Source organism: Callithrix jacchus, chromosome X, assembly GCF_049354715.1.
Source record: "Callithrix jacchus isolate 240 chromosome X, calJac240_pri, whole genome shotgun sequence".
Taxonomy (NCBI): Eukaryota; Metazoa; Chordata; class Mammalia; order Primates; family Cebidae; genus Callithrix; species Callithrix jacchus.
Genome location: NC_133524.1, coordinates 104438855 through 104464891, shown reverse-complemented (window position 1 = coordinate 104464891; position 26037 = coordinate 104438855). Strand labels below are relative to the sequence as shown.

Genomic DNA, 26037 nt, shown 5'->3' with positions numbered 1-26037 from the left:
TTGGTCTCTAATATTGTCCCACTAAAAGAAACCAGGGTACCTTGGCAAAAAATGGCTGATTTCAAGGCTGGGACAGAATAAGGTCAAAATGAGCCTAGAACATTTTGTTATGCCAAAAAGTAAGGAGGTGCTCAAGAAAATGATGTGGTAATATTATAAGGACCCAGGAATCACCTTGAAAGGCTCCCAGTGGCTAAATCTGCAAAATTTGAACACCAACTCAAGTAAGGGCAGTAAAGAATTATAAACAATTGAAAAACGAGAATTCATCAGTCCATACTGATAAGTGGGAGGAAATGGAGAGTGGGGCTCTTGCTTATAGTAGAACGCCAAGTGTTAACTTGAAAATGTGGGAGGGAGTACTTAACTAGAAAATCATCATTTTGCAATCATCATATTAATGATTGACTCAGGCAAGAATCATCATCTGATACTAAACAAGGGTGGGAGTGGATGAGATGGTTTGATGAAGAAGCAGGATATTTTTATGGTTTTAAAGTATACCACACAGATTGATTATTAGTGGCAAAAGAAAAAGTAGTTACTACAGTGAATAAATCAGACAACATCTTGACAAGGTGATCAAAATTAGCACCACCAATGAAGGCAAGTGGACATCATGTGCCTCCAGATATTATATGCTAAGAAAGAACTGTACTGCTGAATATAATCATGAGAAAACTTCAGAAAAATGATCAAAATAAGGAAGAGTATAATGAAGTATAATAAAGACTTAAAGGAACACTTTTTGTAAAATGTCAACGTTATTAAAGACAAAGAAAAGCTGAGGAAATGTTCCAGATTAAAAGAGGCTAAAGAGATATGACAATTAAATGTAATACCTGACCCTAAACTATAAAGGACAATATTGGGTTCTTTATGTGTCATAAAGAATATTATTTGGTGAAATGTCAAAAACTGGAATATAAATGGTAGTTTAGATGAAAGTATTGTATCAATGTTAAACTTCTTAAAGTTGGTAATTGTACTGTGGTTATGTAAGAGAATTTTCTTATTCTTAGGAAATATACCCTGAAGAATTCAGAGGTGAAAGATCATGATATATGCAATTTGCTCTAAAATGGTTCCAAAAATCAGGGAATGTCAGCAAATGCTAAAGGAAATGGGATAAATATTAACAGAGGTGAATTTGGGTAAAGAGTAAATGGGTGTTCTTTGTGCTAGACTTGCAAGGTTTCTGTAATTTTGAAATCATTTCTAAATTTAAAAAGATAAATATATGATCCTCTAGGTATTACTGAGATTTAGTAAGATGGGACTTAGGACTGAATTATGGCAGTAGAAGTATACTTCTTGTTCAAAACAGAAAAATTATAATATGGAAGTCCCTGAACCTGAGTGTAAATGTGTGGTGGAGAGTATTTGCATGACAGTGAAAAGGTGGGGAAACAGAAGTTATGCCTTTCTGGTAGTATGTTATAGTCTGCCTGGCTAGACAGAGTTTATGGCTAATGCTTTTGTAATGCAAAACACAAAATTCAAACAGAGGAGAGATAATACAGTAATCAGAAGGCAAACACACTCAAATATCTGTTGGAATTCTCATTCACCTAACAGCATAATCTGAAACATTATTGGTTGTGATCATTTCAAATCTTAGAAGAGGTGGAAAGAAAGTTAAAAATCAAGAAAGAAAGTTGAAAGAAAGGGTGAGGGGGCAATAATCCTCACCAACAAGAATGAAATTTCTGGATAAAGAAAATGTGAAAAAACGTCAAAGGAAAGTAGCTCCGAAAACGGAGGTTCAGTCAACTGTGGCAGGCCAGATTGGCAGGTAGGATTGGGATACTGAATCTTCAAAAATACTTATTCCTAGTAAAATAGTTTCTCATTGCCATCCGAAATTTTGCTTCAGGTCTCTGCCCTTGTCCTTGTTCTAACAAACTTTTCTATCAATAACTAGAGGAAGAAATAGAAGGCAGGCTGTGAGGGAAAGCAAGAATATTGGAAGGTAGAATCTGGATCCCAAAGGATGTTAGCATGCTGAAATGAAGTGTCAGAACTAAACAGATAAAATGTACTAGACAGAGATAAATTCAAGGCTTTGTGCTTCTGTTTTAGACATTCAATTGTATAATAGGATTTGGAATACATAGAAAATTCAGTTGACCATATGCTCAGTAAATAGTCAGTAGTCAAAGTGGCTGCTGAAAAAAAAGGTACAGGGCAAGGGAGCATCAGTTAATGCACAAGAAAAATAATCCAGCTATCCTCTGTGGTGGTCAGACCAGTTTGGGAGTACTGCATTCACTTCATTGACAGAACATTTTATAAAGCACAGTGATATACAAGAGTGTGTCTACAAAAATACTAGGATGACAAAAGATCTGAAACCATGCCATATGAGGAGCAATTGAAAGAAAGGAGGATGCCTAGCCTGGAAAAGATAAAATGTAGAAGGACATAGGAACTAACTAAAATTATCTGAAGAAATGTTATGTGAAAGATGGACTGGGTTTGTTAATGAGGCACAAAAGCAGAACTTGGACTAACTGGTTGCTGAGGTTTACTTCAAGGAGCATTAAACTTCGAAGTTTGACAGGCTCAAGCTGCAATCTTGACTCCATCATTTTGTAGTTCTGCGACCTTGGGCAACTCACTCAACTTGAGCACCAGTTTCTTTATCTATAAAATAGAGTTAATATCACCTACTTCATAAAGCTAAGTAAGCACCCATAAGGACTAAATGAGATAATGTATGGGAGCATTTGTAAATGGCAAAGTATAATACACATGCAAATCATTATTGTCGTTATTATTTACTAAAAGCAAGAGTTAAGCCTCTTATAAGGAAGCACTGGCCATTATTTATAACTGTACAACAATCAAATGGGCTGTTTTGTTATAAGTGAGCTACCCATCACTGGAAATGTTCAAGCAGAGACAGGATGATTATCTACTGGATGTCTGGAAGGAGGGAAGAAGACTAGATGACTTCTAAGGTCCATTCCAATTCTAAGATGCTATGATCCTATCACTGTTAAGAATTATCCTTTAAGCTTTTCTTTACAAAGGACTATATAACCTTGACAACAGAGGTGACAACCTTTATATCTTTGTCACTTCTCAGACTTCTTAATTCCTGGGAGATGACTGCTTTCCTCATATCAGAAAAAAGCAGCACAGTTGTTGGTGCTAAGACTTTCCAGAGTAGGAGAGACAAGTAAATCGGTGAAGCATTAGAATTTGTGCCTTCACAACCTGAAGAAATACCCAGGAACATAGCTACATGGGTCAAGTGGCTTAGGTTGGAGCTGCACGAGGCAAGTGTTTTTTAGAGTTTGATCCCCAAATGTCCTCTCACTTCCTCACCCCAACTTGTTACAAAACAGAATTCTGCCCCAGATTTGTCACAAAACAGGAAACAGAAGCCTATTAGAAGGGTTTACTTGGAAAAACTACTCTCATGTCGGCCTGTGAAGTCAGACACAAAAGCAGGAACAAAAAGATAAAAGAAAATACTAATTTGCAGGTATGGCAATGGTATTTTATGTTGGAAATCTGTTCCAGTCTTGAATCCAGCTTTAATTTTGCTTTTGTTTCCGTTTCCACCCACCCACAACCCAGGGCATTGAGGGGAACTTTCAGCTCATCCCCTCTGGACTGAATTGAGTGAAGTTCCTGCTCTGCTTTGTCTTGCTCCAGTTCATCAAAAGATGAAACCATAACATGTGAACTAAACAACAGCTTTGTTAACTTCTTTTATTTTGTGGCCCACTGACATGTTTTCATATTTAGCATAATTCTTGGTGGAAAAGAAGAAGTAAAGGGAAGAGTGACAGAGGCAGGAGGCTTGTCGCCATATTCACTGAGGTACGTTTGGTAAAGGAAAAGTCTTTGATGTATTTTACCATGATAATGAAGTGGCAGAAGAGTCAAGGAGAGAGATGTTCACACACACAGAACCAGCAATGATGGTGGCTTAGCTACCCTGGAACAAGTACCAAGTGGTACTCTCCTTGGGAAAGTGGAATGACATGGATTAATTGAGGAAAGGCTAAGGACTACATAAATGAATGAGAATGGCCCCAATAACTGCCCAGCAAGGAAATATACAACTTGCTTGTTACCCATTGTAAGGTCTTTGTAATGCCCTGGGAAGCTTACACTGTCTATGAAACACTATACTAAACAACCTAACATGTCTTACAAACACTTGCCTCGTGGCGCCCCGGCCAATCTTGAGCAGCTTACTGCTTCCTTACATTTCCTTATCTCTGGCCACAGGCCCCAACTACACCATGACTTACTGATGAAGTTAGCCTGGCCAGTGAATATGGTGTACTGAAGCTCATAGGAGCTGATGCTGAACTCATCATCCGAGATCCAGTGGACTGTAATGGTGTCATGGGAGGCAGTACAGAGTTCTTCTCGGATAGATGGTGGGTTTGGGGCTGTAAGGAAAGGTGGAAAAGAAAGTAAGGAAAGCACAGTCTCTTTTGGAATTTTACAATTGTTACTCTTCCTGCCTAACCCAACATCTCTTGAAGAGGTGGTTTTCTTAACAGAGAAGCTTTAGATTGCATGAACCATGCAACGTGAAGCAAAATGCTGAGACCTCAAGCTCCCTAAAACCACTTTTGCTACAACAACGAAAATATTTTAGGCAAAGCTATAAACCTAAACCTAAATTTTTGTCATGATTGCCCCAGCTGTCTAGTCACCCATATAAATACTTATGTAGACATTAAAGTGATTATATGGTTTTCTTAACATATGGTCTTCAACTTACTGTTATTTTTAATTTCAGAATGAGTTTTATTATATATATATTTTAGACATAAATCTCTCTATATATATATTTTAGATTTAGATTTTATTTATATATATATGTATATATCTTACATTTTTCATATATATATGTATATATATATATATATATGTATATATCTTACATTTTTCTTCCTGATCTGCTAATTCCTGACCTTCCCTAAAACCATTTGGGTTTACTCTCTTAACAAGAAACAATACATTCCTTTTAGATTCATAAGGACAAATCTATCAGCAATTTCTTGTGTTTTACTCTTAAGTATAGATGGTATACCCATTCCGACCCTAGAAATAGTTAACAAATCATAAATCATCTTTCTTTTCGGTTACATGAACTAAAATATGTTTTGTCTGAAATTTTACATGCATCATTTTAAAAATTATAAAACATTTTCATTATATTGTCCTTTTCAAATTATTTTTAAGTAAAAGCATACCAGAAGAAAAAACAATAAATGGGAAGGAAGGCACAGTATTTTCACACCTGTTAAATAATCTAGCCCCTCTAGCAGTTTCTTTTCTCTGGAAAAATCTAAAGCAAAGTTTTCAAAGGCATCATTAAAATTGATGTCTGGAATCAGAACTTGAGAAGATGCAGTTGCCATAGCGACCCTGAAAAAGAGAAAAGTACATCAATATACATCAAAATAGGTTGTAACCTTCACCCAGTGTTTGATTTCTGGTTTAACAAGGTGAAAATAAATGACTTGTAAGACTTGATTTATTAAGTGAAAATATCATATCTGCCTTTCCAATGGAAACCATTTAAATTTTAATCATCAGGAACCAATGAAGAGTTATACCATATTTATTCACATATGTTTACCCCTCAAACACACTCCCCCATCCGGTCTTAATTTTGAGAAGTAAATACAGGATTTTTTCCTCTCTGCATCATTTTCCATCTGGCAAGCAGCATCAAAACTTGACCTTTAAAGGCTTGGTAAGAACAGTTTGAAAGATATTTTTCTTTTTTGTTTATGCTAGTCAGCAAGCCAGCATGCTAGGTTAACACCTTCCCTAAATATATCCTTTATGTGATTTTTTTTTTTGAGAAGGAGTCTTGCTCTGTCACCCAGGCTGGAGTGCAGTGGTGCCATCTCAGCTCAGTACAATCTCCACCTCCCTGACCCCCTTCCAGGTTCAAGCGATTCTCATGTCTCAGCCTCCCTAGCTGGGATTACAGGCACCCGCCAGCAAGCCCAGTTAATTTTTGTATTTTTAGTAGAGGCGGGATTTCGCCATGCTGGTCAGGCTGGTCTCAAACTCCTGACCTCACGTGATCCATCCGCCTCAGCCTCCCAAAGTGCTGGGATTAAAGGCATGAGCCACTGTACCCAGCCTATGTGATCTTCTATAATATTTATATTTCACTTTATTATCCTCCAATTGTATAGTGCTATGATAGTTTTATCTTCCCAACTAATTCTAAGAGTCTCAAGAGCAGGGTTCACATTTTGTACCCCTTAATATCTTCCATAGCCCCAACACAGCGTTTAACACATAGTGAAAGAATAATTGATGAATGAACAATTGAATGACTAAAAACAAAATAACTGCTAACATTTGTTGAGTGCTTAGTATATACAATGCACTGTGCATTCACTTTACATAAATTATCTAATTTATTCTTTACCATAACCCTATGTAGTAGACGTTATTTTCATTTTGCAAATGAGAAAGTTGACACATTGAAATGCTAAGTAACTTGTGCAAGATCACACAACCAGTAAGAGTCAGAAATATAACTGAGCCCATGTCCATCTAATTCTAAATTTTATACCCTTAACCATTTAGACTGTTCATTTCTTCAGAAAATTGAGGTATATTTTCCATACTAAAGCTATTCTTAGCCATTGTTACACATCAGAATTATCTGGAGGAATTTTGCAAAACTCCACACGTTTTAGTTCTGTGCCAGATCTTCTAAATTAGAACCAGTGAAGATCCTTGAACCTGTAAATGATGGTGTGGAAAGAAAAAATTACTTGGCAACAATATGTAGGTTAGAGGAGAGAGAAAAGGTGTTATATGTAGGAAGACCAGAGAGGAAACTTTTATAGTGAACTAGTTGTAAAGGGAATGAGGAACTGAAAAATACATATCCTTATGTACATATACACTACTACACATCTACCAATACATCTCTTGTTTCTGAAATTACAGATGTTTCAGGGATAAACTACAGGCCAAATGAAAGACTAGCTCAATACAATCATTAGGTCTCACATTGAATAGCCAGTCTTCCAGGATTTGGTGAGTAAGGAGACAATAACCTGTAACAGTTAATCCAGAAAATTAGCTCATCAAATTTCTTTCTGGCCTTTCCAATCTTCTTTATTTCCTCTATCCATCTATCCAATATTTACTAAGCAAAACTAATGTGCCAGACACTGTACTGGGCACTGGAGATACACAAGATGAACAAGTTTGTTGTGGTTCTGGCCCTCAAGAGCTCAGACATCATGGAGGGGAAAGACATTACATGGGCAACAGAACTGCTGCTACAAAGGGAGCAGAGTGTACACAGGAGTTATCTGAAGAGACTTGGGATCTAAGGGAAATCTCCCCCAAGGAAGTCGATTTTAAGCAATGATCTACATAATGAGTAAGAATTAACTAAGCAAAGACTATGTGGATGTGTGTGTGTTCTCTCTTGCTTGAAGCCTGCGGAATGAGATAGTCAGGCAGGACCTTGTAGGCCATGTTATAAACGTTGGATTTTATCCTAAGAATGATGGGAGTCACTAAGCATTTTAGGTGGGGAAGTAACATGCTGAAATTCATGTTTCAAGATGAGTACTATGGTTTCAGTGGGGGGATTGGGAAGGGGCCAAATTGGAGGCAAAGAGACCAGATTTTAAAGTTTCTTGGAATGAGCATGAATATAGGCAAATAAAACAAAAAAGGTTAATTCACAAAGCATGAAAATAAATGGCCAAGACATATATTAAAAAGTCTAACTATATGAGAAATCAAAGATATGTAAATTAAAATGAGATAGCATTTAAATTACAAACAAATGACAGCATAGGAGCTTTTATACCTATATTCAATAATGCCTACATATTTGTACTAGGATTGAAATTGATACATATTTAGAAGGCCAATTTAGCATTAAATTTCAAAATAGTTTAAAATATAAATCTTTGACACCACAGTTCTATTTCATAATTTTTTTTATTATGGAAATAATTGAGATGTATACCAAGATACAACTACAAGGGCACTCAACACACCATATGTAGCCTAATTGTCTAACAATGGAAACTGAGTTAAGTAATGTACTACATATCAAAAGACAAAATAACATGAAGCCATTGGAAATCAGGTTTTATAGTAATATCCAATGCTATAGAGAAAAGTTTGTGACATATTGTTTCAAATGTAAAGTATGATACAGTTTATGTAGCATGATATCATGTTTGTGAAATACATCTAAATAGAAATGTTGGAATACTATATTCCTAAATGTTAACGGTGGCTGAAAGGTTAAGAATGGGTTACAAGTGACATGGTGGGGTGTGTGTGTGTGTGTGTGTGTGTGTGTGAGTGAATGTATCTGACTGTCTGTGTTTTTTTATTTAAGCAAAAGACAACATTAGCTATCTTGTGGCAGTCTCTCAAGGCCCTGGTCTTTATTACAAATATTATAAGGTGTCATTTGTAAGGAGAAAGGCATACCTTTCCCAGCTAAGATTTCATTTTAACTGAAGTCATGGTGCATTAACACAATACAATGCATAATAGTGGAGTAGAACTTCAGACCCTGTGGGAGACCAGTATTGAAGCTGGGTAGATGATTCTCAAGTCATACTACATAGATAGTCATCTATTCCACGTACACCTCAGGTTATACTTGAGCCTGTAAAAAGAAGATTCAGATAGAGAGTTGGGAATCATAACCATCTAGATAGTAATTCTAGGAACCAATGGGTTTGCAATAAGGAGAGTCTATAATGAGAGAAGAGAATAACCTAAGACAGAATCACAAAGAACAACAGCATTAAAAGAATGGGTCAAGGAAAAAATTGCTCACAAAGGCAAAACAAAACAAAAACAACCAGATAGAAAGAAAGCCAGGGGTGTTCATGGAAGCTAAAGGCAGAGAAATTTCAAGTAAAAATGACCAGGAGGACAATGCTATTAAGAGATCAAGTAAGATGAAACAAAGGGGTGTCTATCATATTTAGTGACCTTAAAAAGAACACTCTCAATGGTGTGATAGTGGAAGAAAACATTTCAGAGGGTTGAAGAGTAGAGATTATTAAATATAGTAGTTTGAATATATGTTTTATTTTTGCTTTCATGGAATCTCACTGAAATAACAGTCAAAGAATGAAATGTCATAAACCCACAAAGACAAAGAGAATGGAAAAGAGATGTCAACAAGTAAAAGATTGTCAACAAATGTTTAGAAGCTAGAAAGGGATGAATGTGTGGTAACCAACAACAGACCAGAGAAAGCGAGATCGGGAAGCCAACAACATCAAGTTGATTTAGTAACACAGAAAGTTGAAAGTTTGCATGAGGAACAATTAGACCTTCAGATCCATGCACATGAAACCAGAGACCACCCTCCCCTCATTCTGGCAGTATATGTGAGGTTTACTTTCTGCTGAGCCTTGATATTATACTAAAGCCAGTCTTAAAACTCTCAGCTCCTTTCCCTCCTTGGCTCCCAGAATGCTGGCAGCCAGGCTTATACCCTCCACACCACCACCCCACCAACCAAAAGCAGGAGATTGGAGGTTTCCATCCAAGGGAAACTGACCCGAGGGAAAAGACCTACAAAACTGACACTTGGGAGTCCCTCAATAAAAAGCTGGCATTCGCCTTATAATCCTACAGCAAAGTTCACTAAGCAATAAACTATTCCCATCCATTAAGAGTTTCCAGTCATCTTTTAGTGCTTAAATTCAAACACATAGCCAGAAGTTTATCAGATATTTAGGAAAAGACAGAATTTAAACTAACGTAGAAAAGGAACTGGGAAGAAACCCAGACAATGCAGGGTTTAGAAGCAAACTTTTTAAAATGATAATTCTCTCAGGAAGAAAACCAAATAGTTTGTATCCGCAAAGCAAAAACAGAATTCTAAAAAAGAAACAAGGATCAAGGATGAGCTCTTGTGAATAAAAATAGGAATGCTGAAATTAAAATATCAATAAAAGGATTTAATGAAAAATTAAGGAAATATCTTAGTAAAACCAGAATACAAAGTCATAGAAAATGGAAAAAATAAAATTAGACAAAAAAGTCTCGGATGCCCAACAGTTCACTAATTAGAGTCCCATAAATGCCGAAGAGAAAGAATAAAGGGGAGGAGATTATTAGCAAATAACACAAGAACACTTCTCAGAACTAGAGGTCACCAGTCTTTAGATTAGAAAGACTCACAGAGTGCCCAACAAAAATGAATGATAAAAAGTCCACAACCTGCCAGGCACGGTGGCTCACACCTGTAATCCCAGCACTTTGGGAGGCCAAGGTGAGCAGATCACTTGAATTTAGGAGTTTGAGACCAGCCTGGCCAACATGGTGAAACCTCATCTCTACTAAAAATACCAAAATTAGCTGGGCGTAGTGGCACCCACCTGTAGTCCCAGCTACTTGGGAGGCTGAGGCAGGAGAATCACTTGAATCTGGGAGGCAGAGGTTGCAGTGAGCTGACATCATGCATCTGCACTCTGGCCTGGGTGACAGAGCAAGACTCGATAAAAGAAAGAGAGGGGGAGGGGGAGAGAGAGGTCCACAACCAAGGCAAATCTCAGAGAAATTTCAGAAAAACTGGGTTAAAGATAAGATCTTTAAAGCTTCTAGATTGTAATGGCTATTATTAAGAAGAGGAAAGACAAGTGTTGGTGAGGATGTAGAGAAAAGGGAACCCTTATACACTGTTAGTGGGAATGTAAATTCGTCAGCCATTATGACAAACAGTATGGAGCTTCCTCAAAAAACTAAAAATACAATTACTGTAGGATCCAGCAATCCCATTATTGAGTAATATCTAAAGAAGTTGAAATCAATATGTCAAAGAAATACTCACATTCCCATGGTCACTGAAGCATTATTCAGAATAGACAAGATATGGAATCTACCTAAGTTTCTATCAATGGATGAATGGACAAAGAAAACATGGCATAGATACATAGTGAAATACTATTCAGTCACTAAAAAGAGAAGAAATCCTGTTATCTGCAACAGCATAAATGAACCTGGAGGACATATTCTAAGTAAAATAAGCCAGGCACAGAAAGACAGATACCAAACGATCTCACACATACGTGGAATCTGAAAAAGTCAAACTCACAGAAGTAGAGTAGAATGGTGTTGCCAGAGGCTGATAGGAGCAGGAGGGAATGGGGAGTTGTTGGTCAAATAGTATAAAGTTTCAGTTAGGAGGAATACGCTTCTGAGATCTATTGTACAGCAGTGTGACTATAATCAATAATAATATATTGTATGTTTCAAAATAGCAAAAAGAGTAAATCTCAATGGCTGACCACAAAAAAAATGGTGAGGTAATGGATATGTTAATTGGCTTCAATTAGTCATTCCACATTGTATGCATATATCAAAGCATCACATTCACCCCATTAATGCATACAACTATTATTTGTCAATTAACTTTTTTCAAGTTTCTGGATTTTAAAATTGATTTCCAACCTATCAAGTGTGAAAATGAACTTAAAATATTTTTAGGCAAAAAGTTCTTCAACATCTACTTCCCATGTACTCTTTCTTAAGAAACTATAAGAGAGTTTGTTTGAAAAACTTAAGGGAATAAAGTGGTACAGGAAGGGAAAATCCAAGCAGAGTCCCATGAATTCCCTAAAATTAAGGAGACAGAGCTGAGGATCCAAGTGGATGAATTTGGCTGGCGTTCACAGGACATAGTATCAGAGAGGAAAAAGCTGCAGAGAGAATTCTAGAGACCTTCAGAGAGTTTCCCTCTAGTATTCAACAGAATACTGGTCAACAAATGCATGTGAGGAAACTACACAATGCTAGGGAAAGAGCCACCCAAAAAGATAAGAGGGAAAAATCCCTGGTGCTCACATAGGGCTAGCAATGGTGTCTGTTCCTACCGGCTCAACTGGAAAATCTCATGACTCACAGGACGCTGGATAGAGTTCTCAGAAGGGTTTTGCCTCAGTAGTGGGGAAAAAATTGTTTCTAGACTAAACATTGCTCTGATCTCACCTATCAAATCTGAAAATCAAGACTTGAAAGGATCAAGCTGTTTTCAAGTAACTTAACTGTGTCTCAAAACAAAGTTTGAGACTATTTATAGTAATACAAAAATATCAGCATCCCAAAAGAGAAAATTAACAAAGTATGACATCCAGTAAAAAATTACTTGATAGGCAAAAAAATCAAGAAAATAGAATCTATAATAGGAAGAAAAGGCAACCAATCGAAACTGACCCAGATATGACACAGGTATTAGAATTAGAAAGTGAGGACATAAAATCAGTTATTATAGCTGTATTCCATATGTTCAGAAGGCTAGAGGAAAGGCTAAATATCTTTTTTTGTTTTTAGAGTCAAGGGCTTGTCCTGTTGTCCAGGCTGGAGTGCAGTGGCACTGTCATGGCTCACTGTACCCTTGAACTTCTGGGCTCAGAAGATCGTCTTGCCTCAGCCTCCCAAGTAGCTAGGACTACAGGCACATGTCATCACATGCAGCTATTTTTTCATTTTTAGTGGAGATGGAATCTCACTATGTTGTCCAGGCTGCTCTCAAGCAATCCTCCCACCTCAGCCTCCCAGAGTGCTGGGATTAAATGTGTGAGCCACCACACCCAGCCTGAATATCTTGAGATATGGAATACATTTTTTTAAAGACCTAAATCAAACTTCTAGAGATGAAAGCTATAATATCTAAGATGAAAAATACGCTGGAGGTGTTAACAGCCAATTAGGTATCACAGAAGAAAAGGCTAGTGAATTTGAAGGTATATCGATAAAAGCTATCCAAAATGAAACACACTTTCTTGTGTTTTCACAATGGCAAAAAAAAAAAGACTGAAAAACAAAAATAGAACATCAGTGAGCTATAGGACAATTTCAGGCAGCCAAATATACATGTTGTGGAATCCCCAATAGGGAGGAAGTAAGTGGCATAAAAAATATTTATAGAAGTAATGGCAGAAAAAAATGTCCAAATTTGCACAAGTTAATTGATAATGTCTAAAGTTGAAAAAAAAATGAATACTACTAATGTAAGGATGTTATTTAGAAATGTGAAGTCACACCGATAAAAACACCTGACAGAGCTGAAATTGCTTGGCTTTGCTGTAAAAATCTAGACTGTGGCACCAAACTCCCTAAATTTGAATCTTGCCTCCGCCCTTTACTACTTGGACAATTGTAAGCAAGTCATTTAACCTCTCTGAACATTATTCGCTTATTTATAAAATGGGGATAAAAGTAGTATCTACCTCATAAAGTTGTTGTGAGGATTAAGTGAGTTAATACTTATAAAGGCTTAAAATAATGCCCAGTAGAAAGTAAGCACTCTATTGATAACAGTGTTATCAGACAGCAGACATTGAGAATGAGGAGGAGACTGCTATTTCTTGCAATATGACTTATAGTAATATTTTACTTTCCTACTTTGTGCAAGGTATTACTTTATATAAATACATTTTAAATATTTCAGAAGAGTAAATTAGTGGCGAGGAAATGTAAAGTCTTTTAAGAAGTTTGCTGTGCAGGAAGGAGAGGGACAGGGTGATGACTGGAGGGGATATGAAGTAGAGGAAAGTCATGGGTTTTTTTGTTCGTTTGTTTGGTTGGTTGGTTGGTTGGTTTTAGGTAGGAGAGACATGAGTGGGTTTAAAATGGATGTGAATTTAACTATAGCGACGGATAAATTGAAGTTATGGAAAAAAGAGGGCATTTGGCTAAAGCACAAATGAAGAGATATCTCTTCCATTTTATCCAGAAGGAAGGCAGAAGTAATGGATGTGGACCCAAATGTGTTCAGCAGTTTGATGTGAGAAGTTGAATTCATTATTTTACACTTACTATTTTATGTAAAATAAGAAGGCACTTACTGAGCACAAGCAGAAAACTGGCAGAGTTGGAATTTTGAGATAAGTACAAAAGATTTGAAATAGCCATTATGATGACAAGTTAAAACGAAAGCTAACCAAAGCAATGCAGAAGGATTTCAGGTCAGCACTGAAGGCGCAGGTGAGGTTTAGAAGCCATAAATTTGTGATGCAGTAGTACCGACCTCTTTGGTTATGTGATTTTTCTCCAGTAGGATGCCGCAATTCAAATATAGGAATGGAAAAGGTAGGACTGATTCAGAGTTGGGATTTTATCAGGTTGGTATGTTAAAAGGACAATGGGGCAAGAGGATTGAGAATACTGAAAAGAGAGTACCTGAGGTGAGAAATCACAGATCCTAAATAGGCTAAAGAAAGAAGTGAAGGCAGGAAATAGCTGGTAGGTAGGAAGAAACTATAGGAGTCAGGGCTTAGCCAACTCAATGAAGTTGAAGTATATATGTATTTGAAGAAAAAAAGTTGTTGGCTGGGGGCATTGGCTCACACCTATAATCTCAACACTTCAGGAGGGCATATTACTTGAGGCCAGGAGTTTGAGACCAGCCTGGCCAACATGCTGAAACCCTATCCCTACTAAAAATACAAAAATTAGCCAGGCATGGTGGTGCTTGCCTATAATCCGAGCTACTTGGGAGGGTGAGTCAGGAGAATTGCTTGAATCTGGGAGAAGGAGGTTGCAGTGAGCCAAGATTGCAAGATTGCACCACTGCACTGTAGCCTGGGCAACAGAATGACACTCTGTCTCAAACAAAACAAAACAAAAAATAAGACACAAATAGTTGTTAAGTAGAGGTTATAGTTGGGAAATGGGGTGTTTTAAGTTATGATTTCAGTGCAATTCTGAGTGATGGTGAGGATCAGCAGGTGGACCATGAAAATGGGTAGATGAGATGGAACTCTGAGGTGAGAGTCACTGTTGGAGGGGGTGTTAAGGAGGCTAGATGGCTAAAGCATTAGATGAGTCAGCCATGTGGTTGTTGCTGAAGTCACCCAAAATGATGACAGAGGCAATGGGAGGAAGATTGTGAGCCTGGAGCCCAGGTCTTCAGTGAAAGAAAAGGAGATATACGGAGGTCAAATCTGGCCTAATAAGCCTCAGTAGTCCCTTGAAGCCTTGGTGACTACAATGAATAATGTTTCACTTTCGACCATGGATTTCTGCCAGTGGTCTATGGATCTGTGGGTCCTCTGAAATTGTATAGAAAATTCTGTGTATATATATTAAATGCATTGTTTTTCCTCTGGAAGAAGGTTCATGACTCATCTAATTTAGAAAGAGGTGAGTGATTAATTAAAAGCCTAAAAATTACTGCCGTAAAGGATTTATGTGCAGAATAATTAAATGAAAGCAATAGAAACTGCATGAAGACTAAGAAGATCACACACCTATCAATATAGCTAAAAGTTTCTCTGCCCTTATACCAACACCATCATAGAAAGCTCATGTGCTGAGTGAGCAGGAGGGAGCTATGGCAGTAGCTAGGGATAGTACTTGACTGCGCCTTAAAAGATCTGATAGGCTACAAAGACAGAGACAAGGGTCCAGATAATCCACAGGGTAACTTACCACTGAGGCGCAATAACTACTTAACTGGTAAAATCTTCAGGTGGCAGCTGTTATATACGCACCTGAACTGTAAGTGACTTTAAACTGGCCTTTTTTCACAAGAGCAAGCATTTCAAAAGAAGATAAGGAACTGACCTCTCAGCAATATTTTTTGCAGACTGTAGAAACCGTGCCTGGTCATTTTCTTTCAGGATATGCTCAGCTTGGTTGATGAGGACCGTTGACCGTTCAAGACACTGGCGGCAATTAGCAACCTGCTGTGCCAACTTTCTCAGTTTCATAACCTTTAAGGAATTAGTACAAGAAAAAAAGTATGATAAAACATTCAGTGCTTAATTAAAAACAATAAAAAAAATAAAGGAGATATGCTGCAGTGATTCTAAAAATAAGGCTTATTGATATTCCGTGGTCCCTGTACTAACCACTCACCTTCTCACCCTACCCACTGTGTCTCTTGTGCCAGCTCCTCCTTTTCTTGTCTACAGCTTGCATACTTAGGCTGCAACATAGTCATATATTCTCAGTTATCTACCTCCTCTTTGTATTAATAACATTAATTTTTCTGGTTATAAAAGCAATGCATGCCCATTATGGAAAATTCAGAAAATAAAAAGAATAAAATAAACACTACCACCTAGAGATTATCATTGTTTACATTTTTGTTTGTTTACATTTTGTTGTCAATATGTTTTCACATACATGTTTACTAAAAAGTACCATCTTTTTCTTTATGAGTATCTACATTTCTACGTATATATTTCTCTAAGCGTCTTTATGCATACCTGTGTGTTCACAAATCTGTATTCTTGAAAACTTTAGTTCCTGGATAAGCTGGAACCACCCAGCATGGCATAAAGTATTAGTGATCACTCTAGGCTCCCAAAACATCTCACATTATACACACAGCATGAACTTATAACCACTAACACCGACCAGCAGGCCAACAAGCCTAAAACCATATAACTGTATGGAGGCTCACACCTGACCCTTATGATCATGATTCTTCAATTCCCAGGCTAGAAAGCTGAATATCTTACAAGTCTTCGCTCTCTCTCCTTCATCTTTTATATTTAAAAGTTCAGTGATTCCTATCATTTCCTTTCTAGCAATGCCTATTGTCTTCTTCCCTCTCATTTGTGCTGCCACTACTCTGGTTTAGGTCTTTATCAACTCTTACAAAGCATCATTCCTTAAGTCTCACAACTTGCTACCCTAACTTTGATATCAACCCATTCTGATCTACCCTGCATACCTCTGCTATATCAATCAGTCTTTCTACCTTCGTGAGAAACTAGAATGGCTGCCCAACACTTTTCAGATTAAGCCCAAAGTCCTTATCCTGTCATTCGCGGTCCATAATCCTGGCCCACATTTCTACTATTACTTTTTTCTTTTGCATTGAGTTACAACATGCAACAGTAAAGCACCCAAATCCTAAGTGTACAACTCGATGAACTTTCGCATACACATACACCCACGTGAGCCAGGCCAAGATATAGAACATTTCTAACACCCCAGAACGGCCATCATTTTCACTGGATTCAGAGCAGTAGGCCAAACATCACTTCTTTGCCTCTCCCTTGATAATCTCATTTCTTCTTGCTTTCATGATCAAACTGGAATCATCTGGATCAAACTCTGATATCTGTAAAGTCAACTCTTCCTTGGCTTCACTGAAGTGCTGTGCTTTACCTTTGTCTCTTTGATTTTGACAGCAATCATTTGCTTCCTCTGCTGGATGATCTCTACCAACTCATCACATTCTTCCATAAGTTTTGCCTCATGCATAGCAGTATTCACCTGCCAAGAAAGTTCAGAGTATTACACAGTGATTGTTGCCTTTGTCTCCTGCTGGCTCTAAAAGGTTCGGACTGACAGCTAAGCATGCACAACTTCTTCCATACCTCCCTCATAAGATCCACTCCTAGAAGAAGGGTAGAGATGATGATATTAATGATGCAAGGGCATTGAAGCACCACAGATAGGAAGCTCTCCAGGCCTCTGGTAGATCATGATGGTTAATGGAAGGCTGGGCAGAAGGACAGATGAGATGGGGGCATGTTATTCCCACTGAACAATTCCCTTTACTCCAGTACCCTGTCCTCCTGCTGTTCTTTTGGAAAGAGGGTAAGGAGATTTATGTATGTCAAGAAAAGAGTATCCTCCTCACAGGCACAATATTAACATAACATTACAACAATATATTGTGCTAACAAAAATGTTTTCAGTTTTCCTTGGTCCCTTCTAACTTTCCACATTAAATATATTATTAAATATATTCGTGTGTATATATTTTTCACGTAGTTGTCATGTTTTAGTGGATGTTTCTCACCTTGGGCTGTCCAGTATCTAAATATCTTTCCTATTTTGGGATACTGGCTACATCAAAACATCTTTACTGCAAAGTCAGGGTTGGAAAACAGAACTACTATTCTTCATTGTCTTTTGATGGATTGGTTTCTCCTCCTCATCTTTATTATTATCGACACTAGATGGCTAAAATGAGAGCAGGGGATTTGGGGGCTGTCCAAGTATAATGGGAAAATCGGGAGAAAGGAACTAACATCTTTTTAGTACTTAACTTACCAAGCACTTCATAGGTAAATTATTTCATGTAATTACCATAACAATTTTACAATATAGGAACCATTTTTATTCCCATTTCACAGATGGGGAAACTAAGATTTAGAATTTTAGTGACTTGCTCAAAAATCACACAACTAGTAAGTGGTAAAACCAGAATTCAAACCGAGTTCTGTCAAGTGAAACCCCTGGGCTGGCTGGGTGGGCGGGCGAGGTTCAGTTCCATTTCAGCAGCACACAGAGCAGTCACACAGGGAAGCACAAGCATTCCAAGAGAATATTCAAGGATCACTCGAGCAGAGCTCTAGAAGGCTGAGGAATAGACAATGGGTTACTTGAGAGCATCAAAACTCAAGGGGCTAGATGTGCTTCATTAGCAAGGTAGGGCTACATTTCCCATTGCTATCCCTCTTCAGATGGTTCCTCCATATTCTACAGCCTGAGCAAAATACCTGTCACTGGACCAAACTGCCTTCTCTCTCATCCTTGAAGCTCTATGATGGCGAATTTTCTGTTTCCTACTTAGCTGAAATAAAATATGTTTGTTGGTGAGTGACAGTCTTATGTTGATTTTTTCCATTTTCTAAGGCGGTGCCACAATGGGGACTTCTACTTATTCTGAATGGCACTCTAGTTATTCTGCTTTTTTTTCTCAGACACTTCACCCTTTCCCTAAATTAGATCTATCTTTCTAAGGAAGATATCTTACCAGCTCACAGAACTCCTTTATCTGAGCCTAAGAGATTCATTTAATTTTCCCTGGGTCCTTTCTTACAGTATCTAGAAATTTAGACACTTGTCATTTATAATTTCTTTTTTAGGTGGCTACTGGTGAAGTACAGAATGATGTAGTACCTTGTTTCTTAAAATGTAATCCTTGGACTAGCCTTTACATAACACTTACTATATGCCGGGCATTGCTCTAATTATTTTAAATACATTGGCTCTCTCAATCTTCAAAATAGTCTTGAAGTAGGTACCTTTTTTTTTGCATTTGACAGATGAGGAAAACTAAGAACAGAGAGATTAAGTGACTTACTTAAGGTTACACAGTAAGTAGCAGAGATGAGATTTGGGCTCAGAGAGTTCAACACTAGAAATGACACCTTTAACCTTACACATATGCTGCTCTCCAGCTGAGTGTAACAACACCCTTTTCTTCAATTTCTGAGAATCATAATCTCTTTCAAATCATCCACCTTTATTCCATGATCCCTTTTCATTAGTCATTTAAGACTCCTTGTTGTTCCCCTAGAATGCCATGCACTTTCATGTCCTGTGCCTTTGCCTGAGACTATCATTTTACTTGGAAAGTCATTTCCCTGTCTGTTTATCGAACACATTTCTTCTTATCTTTTAAGACCCTTCTCAAAGATCATCACTTCTGTCATTTTTCTCACTTGCTTGGACACATGCAATTGATCCCCTATTCATATTCTCAAAGTACTCTACATATAGTTCAATTATACCATTTCCTATACTTTATCATATTAGTCTGCCTTCCCCACTCGATCATGAGTTCTGGAGGGCAAGAATTGTGTCTTATGTGATTATACCTATCTCCAGTATCATGACTGGCACATAGCGGATGTTTTGTAATTATTTGTTGGATTGAATTAAATGTGAAAAAAGGTATATTTTACTGTTTATTAGACATGTCCACTTTGCTACTCAAGTTACCCTAAACTCAGTACATCTAAAGACAAATTTAGTGCCTCCTCTCCAGATCTGGCGTCCACCTCTGATTTCCTATTTTTGGGTCAATGCTGCTATCACTATGGCAGTTACTCAGGTTAAGTAAACTCTGACTGCTACTTCTCCTTTGTCCATAAATTCATAGCAGTCCCAAAGTCCTTCTCTCCTTTCCTTTTTAATCTTGCTAAATTTCCTCACTGGCTGGTCCAAATGCAGTAGTGTTTACAGCTAACTGATCACAAACAGTTACAGGTTTCTTTGTTCCTTCTCCACTCACACTGCTTCACTTGATTACCCTTAAACAAAGTTCTTAGGTAATATAGTGAAAATCTGAACCAACGAACCAATAGGTTGAGCCCTTATCCCCTACTGTGATAGGACTCTGGCTGCAAAAACCTCCTTAACTAATCTCTCTACCTCCAAAATATTTTCTTTGCCACCCATCCTCATAATCCTTCCTCTACTCTGAACCCAGGAAAAATCATCTGTCTTCATTACCAAACATATAGCAAGCATCTTTTCTGTGCAAGGTATTATCCTAAGGCCCTGCCGTCAAAAAATTTGCAGTCTGGATAGGGAAGAAATATACATATGAAAGAAACCAGTCAAGGTAGCATAAGTTAAATACTGAATGGGTGATGTAAACTATAATCTACAGAAATTAAAAGGGAAGATTACTTTTGGTGGGTAATTGGAGGAAAGATGCATGGATGAAATGGAACTTGAATTAAACCTTAGACATAGAATAACACTCAGATTTAAAAGGTGTGAAGGAGAGAAATTTCCAGCCAAGCAAATGAGATTGAACCTTATTTTTAGGCAATATGGTATCTTTAAGAGTATTTTCGAGGGGAGGAAAGGTAAGGTGGGGTGAGAAGTGGCACAGTGAACTTATTTAAGAAGATGAACAGGGATTGATTTGATGGAGGGTAATAGCAAACCTGAGGATGATTTAGGAGGCTACTGTGATGTGGACAGGGCCTAGCCAAGGAGAATACCAAAAATAGAAAAGAAATATCAAATATGAGAAGCACTCCTTTGCTTACATATCTTCAATTAGGCAGCAAGTTCCTTGAGGAAAGATTTTAAATTACTTTGTCTCTCCCATTATAACTGGTACAAAGCCTTACAATAGACATTTACTGACTGATTTAGTACAGTAATAAAATCAAAATAAGAATGCCAAACATTAGAAAATATGTTCCGGTAAGTGTATTTTGTAGAGAAAATGTGAAGTGAAGTGAGGGAGCTAGGGTGGGAATGTTTCTTGGACATTCTCATTAGGGGAGGCAAAACCAGGCACAATTACTAGAGTGAAAAGTTGGCTGAAGAGGGAAGATCCCAAATTAAAAGAAAAGCAAATGACATTCAAATCTATTCATGTCAAGGAGCAGCCCAGAAGTGCAAAGTCGTTAAGTGTTTTCTGAAAGAAAATTACTTCAGGGAAAACTGGTCTTCCTGATGTGACTAAAACAACTCAAATTGCTTGGAAGGCATTTGAAAGCCCCTGGTATTTTCTTTGTTTGAAAACATAATACATTGAGGTATTTCACTTGCTTATTAACTCTCAGTTGAAAATAACTGAGTTAATTTGATAAGCATACTTGTCTGGTTGATTGGTTTGTGGAAGACCCTAGCTCTTTATTTGACATTTGCTCTTTGTATTAGGTTAGTGGGTTTGTCTAAATGGCTTTGTGTTTGTGAAAAATATCTATCCTCCTTGAAAATCCCATTAGGTCAATCTTGGCAACCTACTTGTATAAATCCACCCACCCCAAAAAGACTTTTGGGAGGCAGTTTGTGATGTTTACGACTAAGAATCTCAGCCTCAATCTTCCAAGTCAGTCACTCAGAGTGCGTTGGTGTAGGTCTCTTCAAGCACAGATCGCGGTAAATATTTGATTGGTGCCACAATTTTCACCATCAACGCTCCTCTTTACGGCACTCGGAGACAGGACGCCCTCTGAGTCTTCCTCACTCACAGCTGCCCTGATGGGGCCCAGCCCACCTCCCACAAGGGGTTGGTGATTCTCTAAGGATCCAAGACACTGGGTCACCACCCCACCCACCTCCAGGAGGTCACACCAAGTCCAAGGTGGGGGCTGTCACCAGGTGGCCAGGGCCAGGAGGGCCAAGATGCTGCATATACCCCAGATCTTCTCCCCAACACTCTGGCAGTCAGGCCTGCACGCCTGGCCATACCTGTCCCATGCTGTGGAGGTCATGCTCCTGGTTCCCCTGGGAACGGGTCCACAAAAGAAAAAAGAAAAAAAACTGCACTAGGCAACACAGGCTCCCTGGTAAGTTTCCAGGTCCTCTTCTCTGCTCTTTGCTCTTTTACTCTCTTCCCAAAGGCAGCAAAAATTTGACTTGCATATTTCTTTCCAACTGCCCATCCTGCCCTGTTACCTCCCAGCCCAAAGATTGACTGTAGAATAAGGCCTAGTCTTCCCCAATTTCCACCTATCCTTGACACAAACACACAAGGCCCCTTTTGGAAGGATTTGACCACTGTTCAATACTAGAAAATAAATAGGTGAGAGTTCGCAATAGCTGTAAGTTGCAAAGATTTAAGAAACTGCAAGAAGTTATTTTGGCAGTTGTTTCTCTTCTGCATTGAAATGTAAATGTGCTAGACTTTTTTACCCTTATCTTCTTTCAGAGAGCTTATTTGATAGCTAGAATTTTTTTTTTTGGTGGGGGAGGAGGTGGCAGGAGAGATCTCCCATTGCTCATTCTATAGGTATTTTATTCCTGAGTTTAGAGTTCATCAGCCTTCCCTCCAACCCACTTCCACAATAACTTTCCCCTCAGCTTAGTCACATCCATCAGCCCTGCAGAGCTTTGCACCAGAGTTCAGAAGGCACTGAGATTTCCTGTTCAGATGGAACAAGACATATTAAATAGTAGACAATCCCATATACTCAGACTCAAGTGAAAGGCAATAATAATAATAATTATTATATGGCAAGGAATTCATCACTAGCTTCTCTATCTCAGTGCTCTCCACTCTACAGAGTAAATGCCAACCTAGTTTATTCCCTGAAATCTTCTTCCCAAATAGATTTCCCTTCTGCCAGAATATTGTGAAATTCTGGCATTAAAGATCATTTGGGGAACTTTTTATTTCAACAAACATTTATTGAGTGTCTCCCACATACCACATTATATCCTACTTTTATCCAGCATAGTGCTGGGTTCCCAGAGTGGGATATAAAGATGAAAAAGACTCGGCTTCTGCCCTCAAGGCATTTACAGTATAGTAGAGAGTATGAGTGTGAATGCAACTAATTACAATTTAAGGACCAGCAAAACAAGTAATATAATAGAATGCAATTAAAGGTGATGAGATCATTGGAAAGAGAAAATTTGGAAAAGGACAATCAGAGGATTAGATGAAATTTCATGTAGCTAAGCTGGTCTTCAAGGATGAGCAAGACTTGGGGAGGTAGAAATGGAGACAAGTTAAGCAGAGACAAGTTTAGGCAGAGAGAATGATATGAATAGCATGAACAAAAGCATAGGCAGGAAAATAGAAAATGTGTTTGGTTAAAGCAGATCAGCCTGACAGATGCAATGGAGGGAAATAAGGCTAGAAATAGGGGTTGGAGATATATTATGGAGAGCTGTACTGGCATTTTGTCTCCGAATATACTTGGATAAAATGTCAGGATCTCGGCACTATAGTAACACCTTAAGAATTGTCAACTGACATCTTAGTTGAGAACAAGGTGAAGAGAGAATGCAGACACAGTACATGAAGAACTGGAAGCGGGGTACAACAAACTTCCCACTTCTCATTATTGCCCAGGACCACTCAGGTGATCACTATCCCACCTTCTCAAACTCAGTAACAGAAAAAAGAGGCTTACATGGGCTTTTTTAAATAAGCAGTCACTTTCTGTGCAAAGGAGATGAGAAGGAAAACTGAGAGGTAAATTGTACATCTGGTGAATTATCAAGAAATTGTTATGAACAGCCTTGTCACCTTACTGAGCTGCAAAGAATTCATTACTTTCTTAAAATAATACTTTCAAGAAAACACAGTGTTCATGAAGCAGACATAGCATTTGCTGTGGCAGCATCAAAGCTAAGATGTTAACCCAGATCACACTTTAAGGATGTCTCTCTCTCTCCATCCGCCCATACACACACACACATACACGCGCAAACACCACTACCACCAGCACTAGCATCATCATCACCACCAGCACTACAGCACTGTTGTATCAGGAAGTTTCAAATGTATATAAAGGGAAGAGGAGGAAGAAGAGACAATCTTCTTTTTTGTTTTCTAAAGGTAAACACTGCAACATTTCAAAGATGGTCCTTCCAGCTTTACGTAAATATGACTAAATGAAGCAGGGATTTTAAAAAATGGGCTATATCTGTTTCTTTACATTGGAGGGACAGTGGTCACTTAAAGGAGCAAGGAATATATGAAGCTATTAATAGACTTTTTAGTCCCCTTACTGGAGTAACTACAGTTTAGGAGGCAAAAAATTACTGAGACATAGTTAAGCAATCTACAGATTCAGTGTGTAATTTTTTTGGCCAGGGAGCGGGTGAGGGATTAGGAGGGTAGAGGTAGGTGGGAGATTGACTGTTAAAGTTAGAAAAGTAGTGTGAATGGGGAGGTGGCAGCCAAGCCATTTCTAGAAGTGTAAGTATCCTAGGGAATTGGGCTCAGAGACTCAGGCTGTGGGAGGCCTCCAGATAGGCAATGACTGAGAGAAAAGTTTTCTATCAGCTCGTGGGAAGAATACAAAAGAGTTAATACTTTCATAGTGCTTACGACATTAGGCGCTATTCTGATTGCCTCATATGTTTTCACTTGTTTATTTTTCCCATTAATCCCATGAGGTAGGCACTATTATTACCATTCCCATTCTACAGAAGAAACCGAGAAAACGGAGGTTATGTAACTTGCCCAAGGTCATACAACTAATAAATGTCAGAGCCAGAGCCAGGATTTGCACCCAGGCGGTTTGGTGTTTGGCTCCTATCTATGATTTTAACCACTGTGCGTGCACGTGCGTGTGTGTGTGTGTGTGTGTGTATGTGTGAGAGAGAGAGAGAGAGAGAGAGAGGCTGTACTTACAAACATATGCTTCTTTTTCTTTTAGAGTTGCCTCTCATGACAATCACAATCTCTAGAGTTAACCATTGCAAATATTTTGTGTATTTCCTTACTGACTTTCGAAAAAAAAATAGTTCCTGTATAGACATACATGATACAACATATTTTTTAAACGTAGAGCATTCATATACACACACACACACACATACTCACATATATTCTGTATTTACTTTATCCTGAGTCTAACTAATAAAAATAATAGATACAAAGGGTGAGGACAATCTGTTCCATATACATGTCTTAGGAATGGCATTATGTGGCAATTCTGTGTTGATTTTGGAGTCCTTTCTCCTCAGGGATCAGACAACCAAACCTTCATAACCTGAGGTTTAGTTACTGTCTTCCCCATATTCTCTTTTATGCAAGGTACCTGTTTATTTTTTATTTTTTTTTTTGTGATGGAGTCATCCAGGCTACAGTGCAGTGGCACGATCTTGGCTCACTGCAACCTCCACCTCCCAGGTTCAAGCAATTCTCCTGCCTCAGTACCCCCCACCCCAACCCAGTAGCTGAGACTGTAAACAGGCACCACCACTCCCAGCTAATTTTTGTATTTTTAGTAGAAACAAGTTTGGCCAGGCTGCTCTCAAACACCTGACCTCAGGTGGTCCTCCCGCCCACAGGCATGAGCCACCACACCCGGCCAATGTAACTGTTTAGAACACTGAAGAAAAAGGTGGGAGAACATAGAAGAAAAAGATGTTCTAACTGTTTAGAACAAGGAAGAAAACCGTAGGTTTTGCATGTGGTATTTTATGTACATAGCTATAAATTTTGTGTGAAATGAGGCAGAAACCGCTTTTCTATCTTATTGGAACCATGTAATTAGGTCTGAAAAAGACTGAAGAAATACATCCTACTCCATCACTTAAGAGACTTAACATGGGGCCTAGAGAGGGGAGAGACTCATCCAACATAATATTGCTACTAACTGACAGGGCAAGGCTTGAGCCAGATTTTCTGAGTCCTATCCAGTGTTCTTTGCAATCTACTGCTTGTTTTGTGAAGCATGGCACTTGCCTATAAATCCTTCTGAAGAAATAAAACTCACTAGCTCTCATCCTTGTATATGTACCCTAGAAATATGAACGTTTATGTCCACACAAAAACCTTACATGAATGGTCATAATAGTTTTGTTTCTATTAGCAAAAAACTGAAAAGAACTGAAATGCTCTTC

General features: G+C 38.2%; 1 protein-coding gene across 4 annotated transcripts in view; it reads right to left on the bottom strand.

Moving 5' to 3' along the window:
• The window catches only part of MID2 (midline 2), a 93121-nt gene that overhangs the window by 5609 nt on the left and 61475 nt on the right, over window positions 1–26037 (bottom strand). For 2 of the 4 annotated variants that reach the window (XM_035289512.3, XM_017968548.4), the window contains exons 4-7: window positions 17134–17241; window positions 15577–15725; window positions 5276–5403; window positions 4182–4415 (exon numbers count right to left, since the gene is read on the bottom strand). In XM_035289512.3, coding sequence (XP_035145403.1) covers window positions 4182–4415; window positions 5276–5403; window positions 15577–15725; window positions 17134–17241 — 619 coding nt within the window. The remainder of the gene's footprint in view (window positions 1–4181; window positions 4416–5275; window positions 5404–15576; window positions 15726–17133; window positions 17242–26037) is intronic. The other 2 variants (XM_035289511.3, XM_002763152.6) reach the window with 1 other exon arrangement.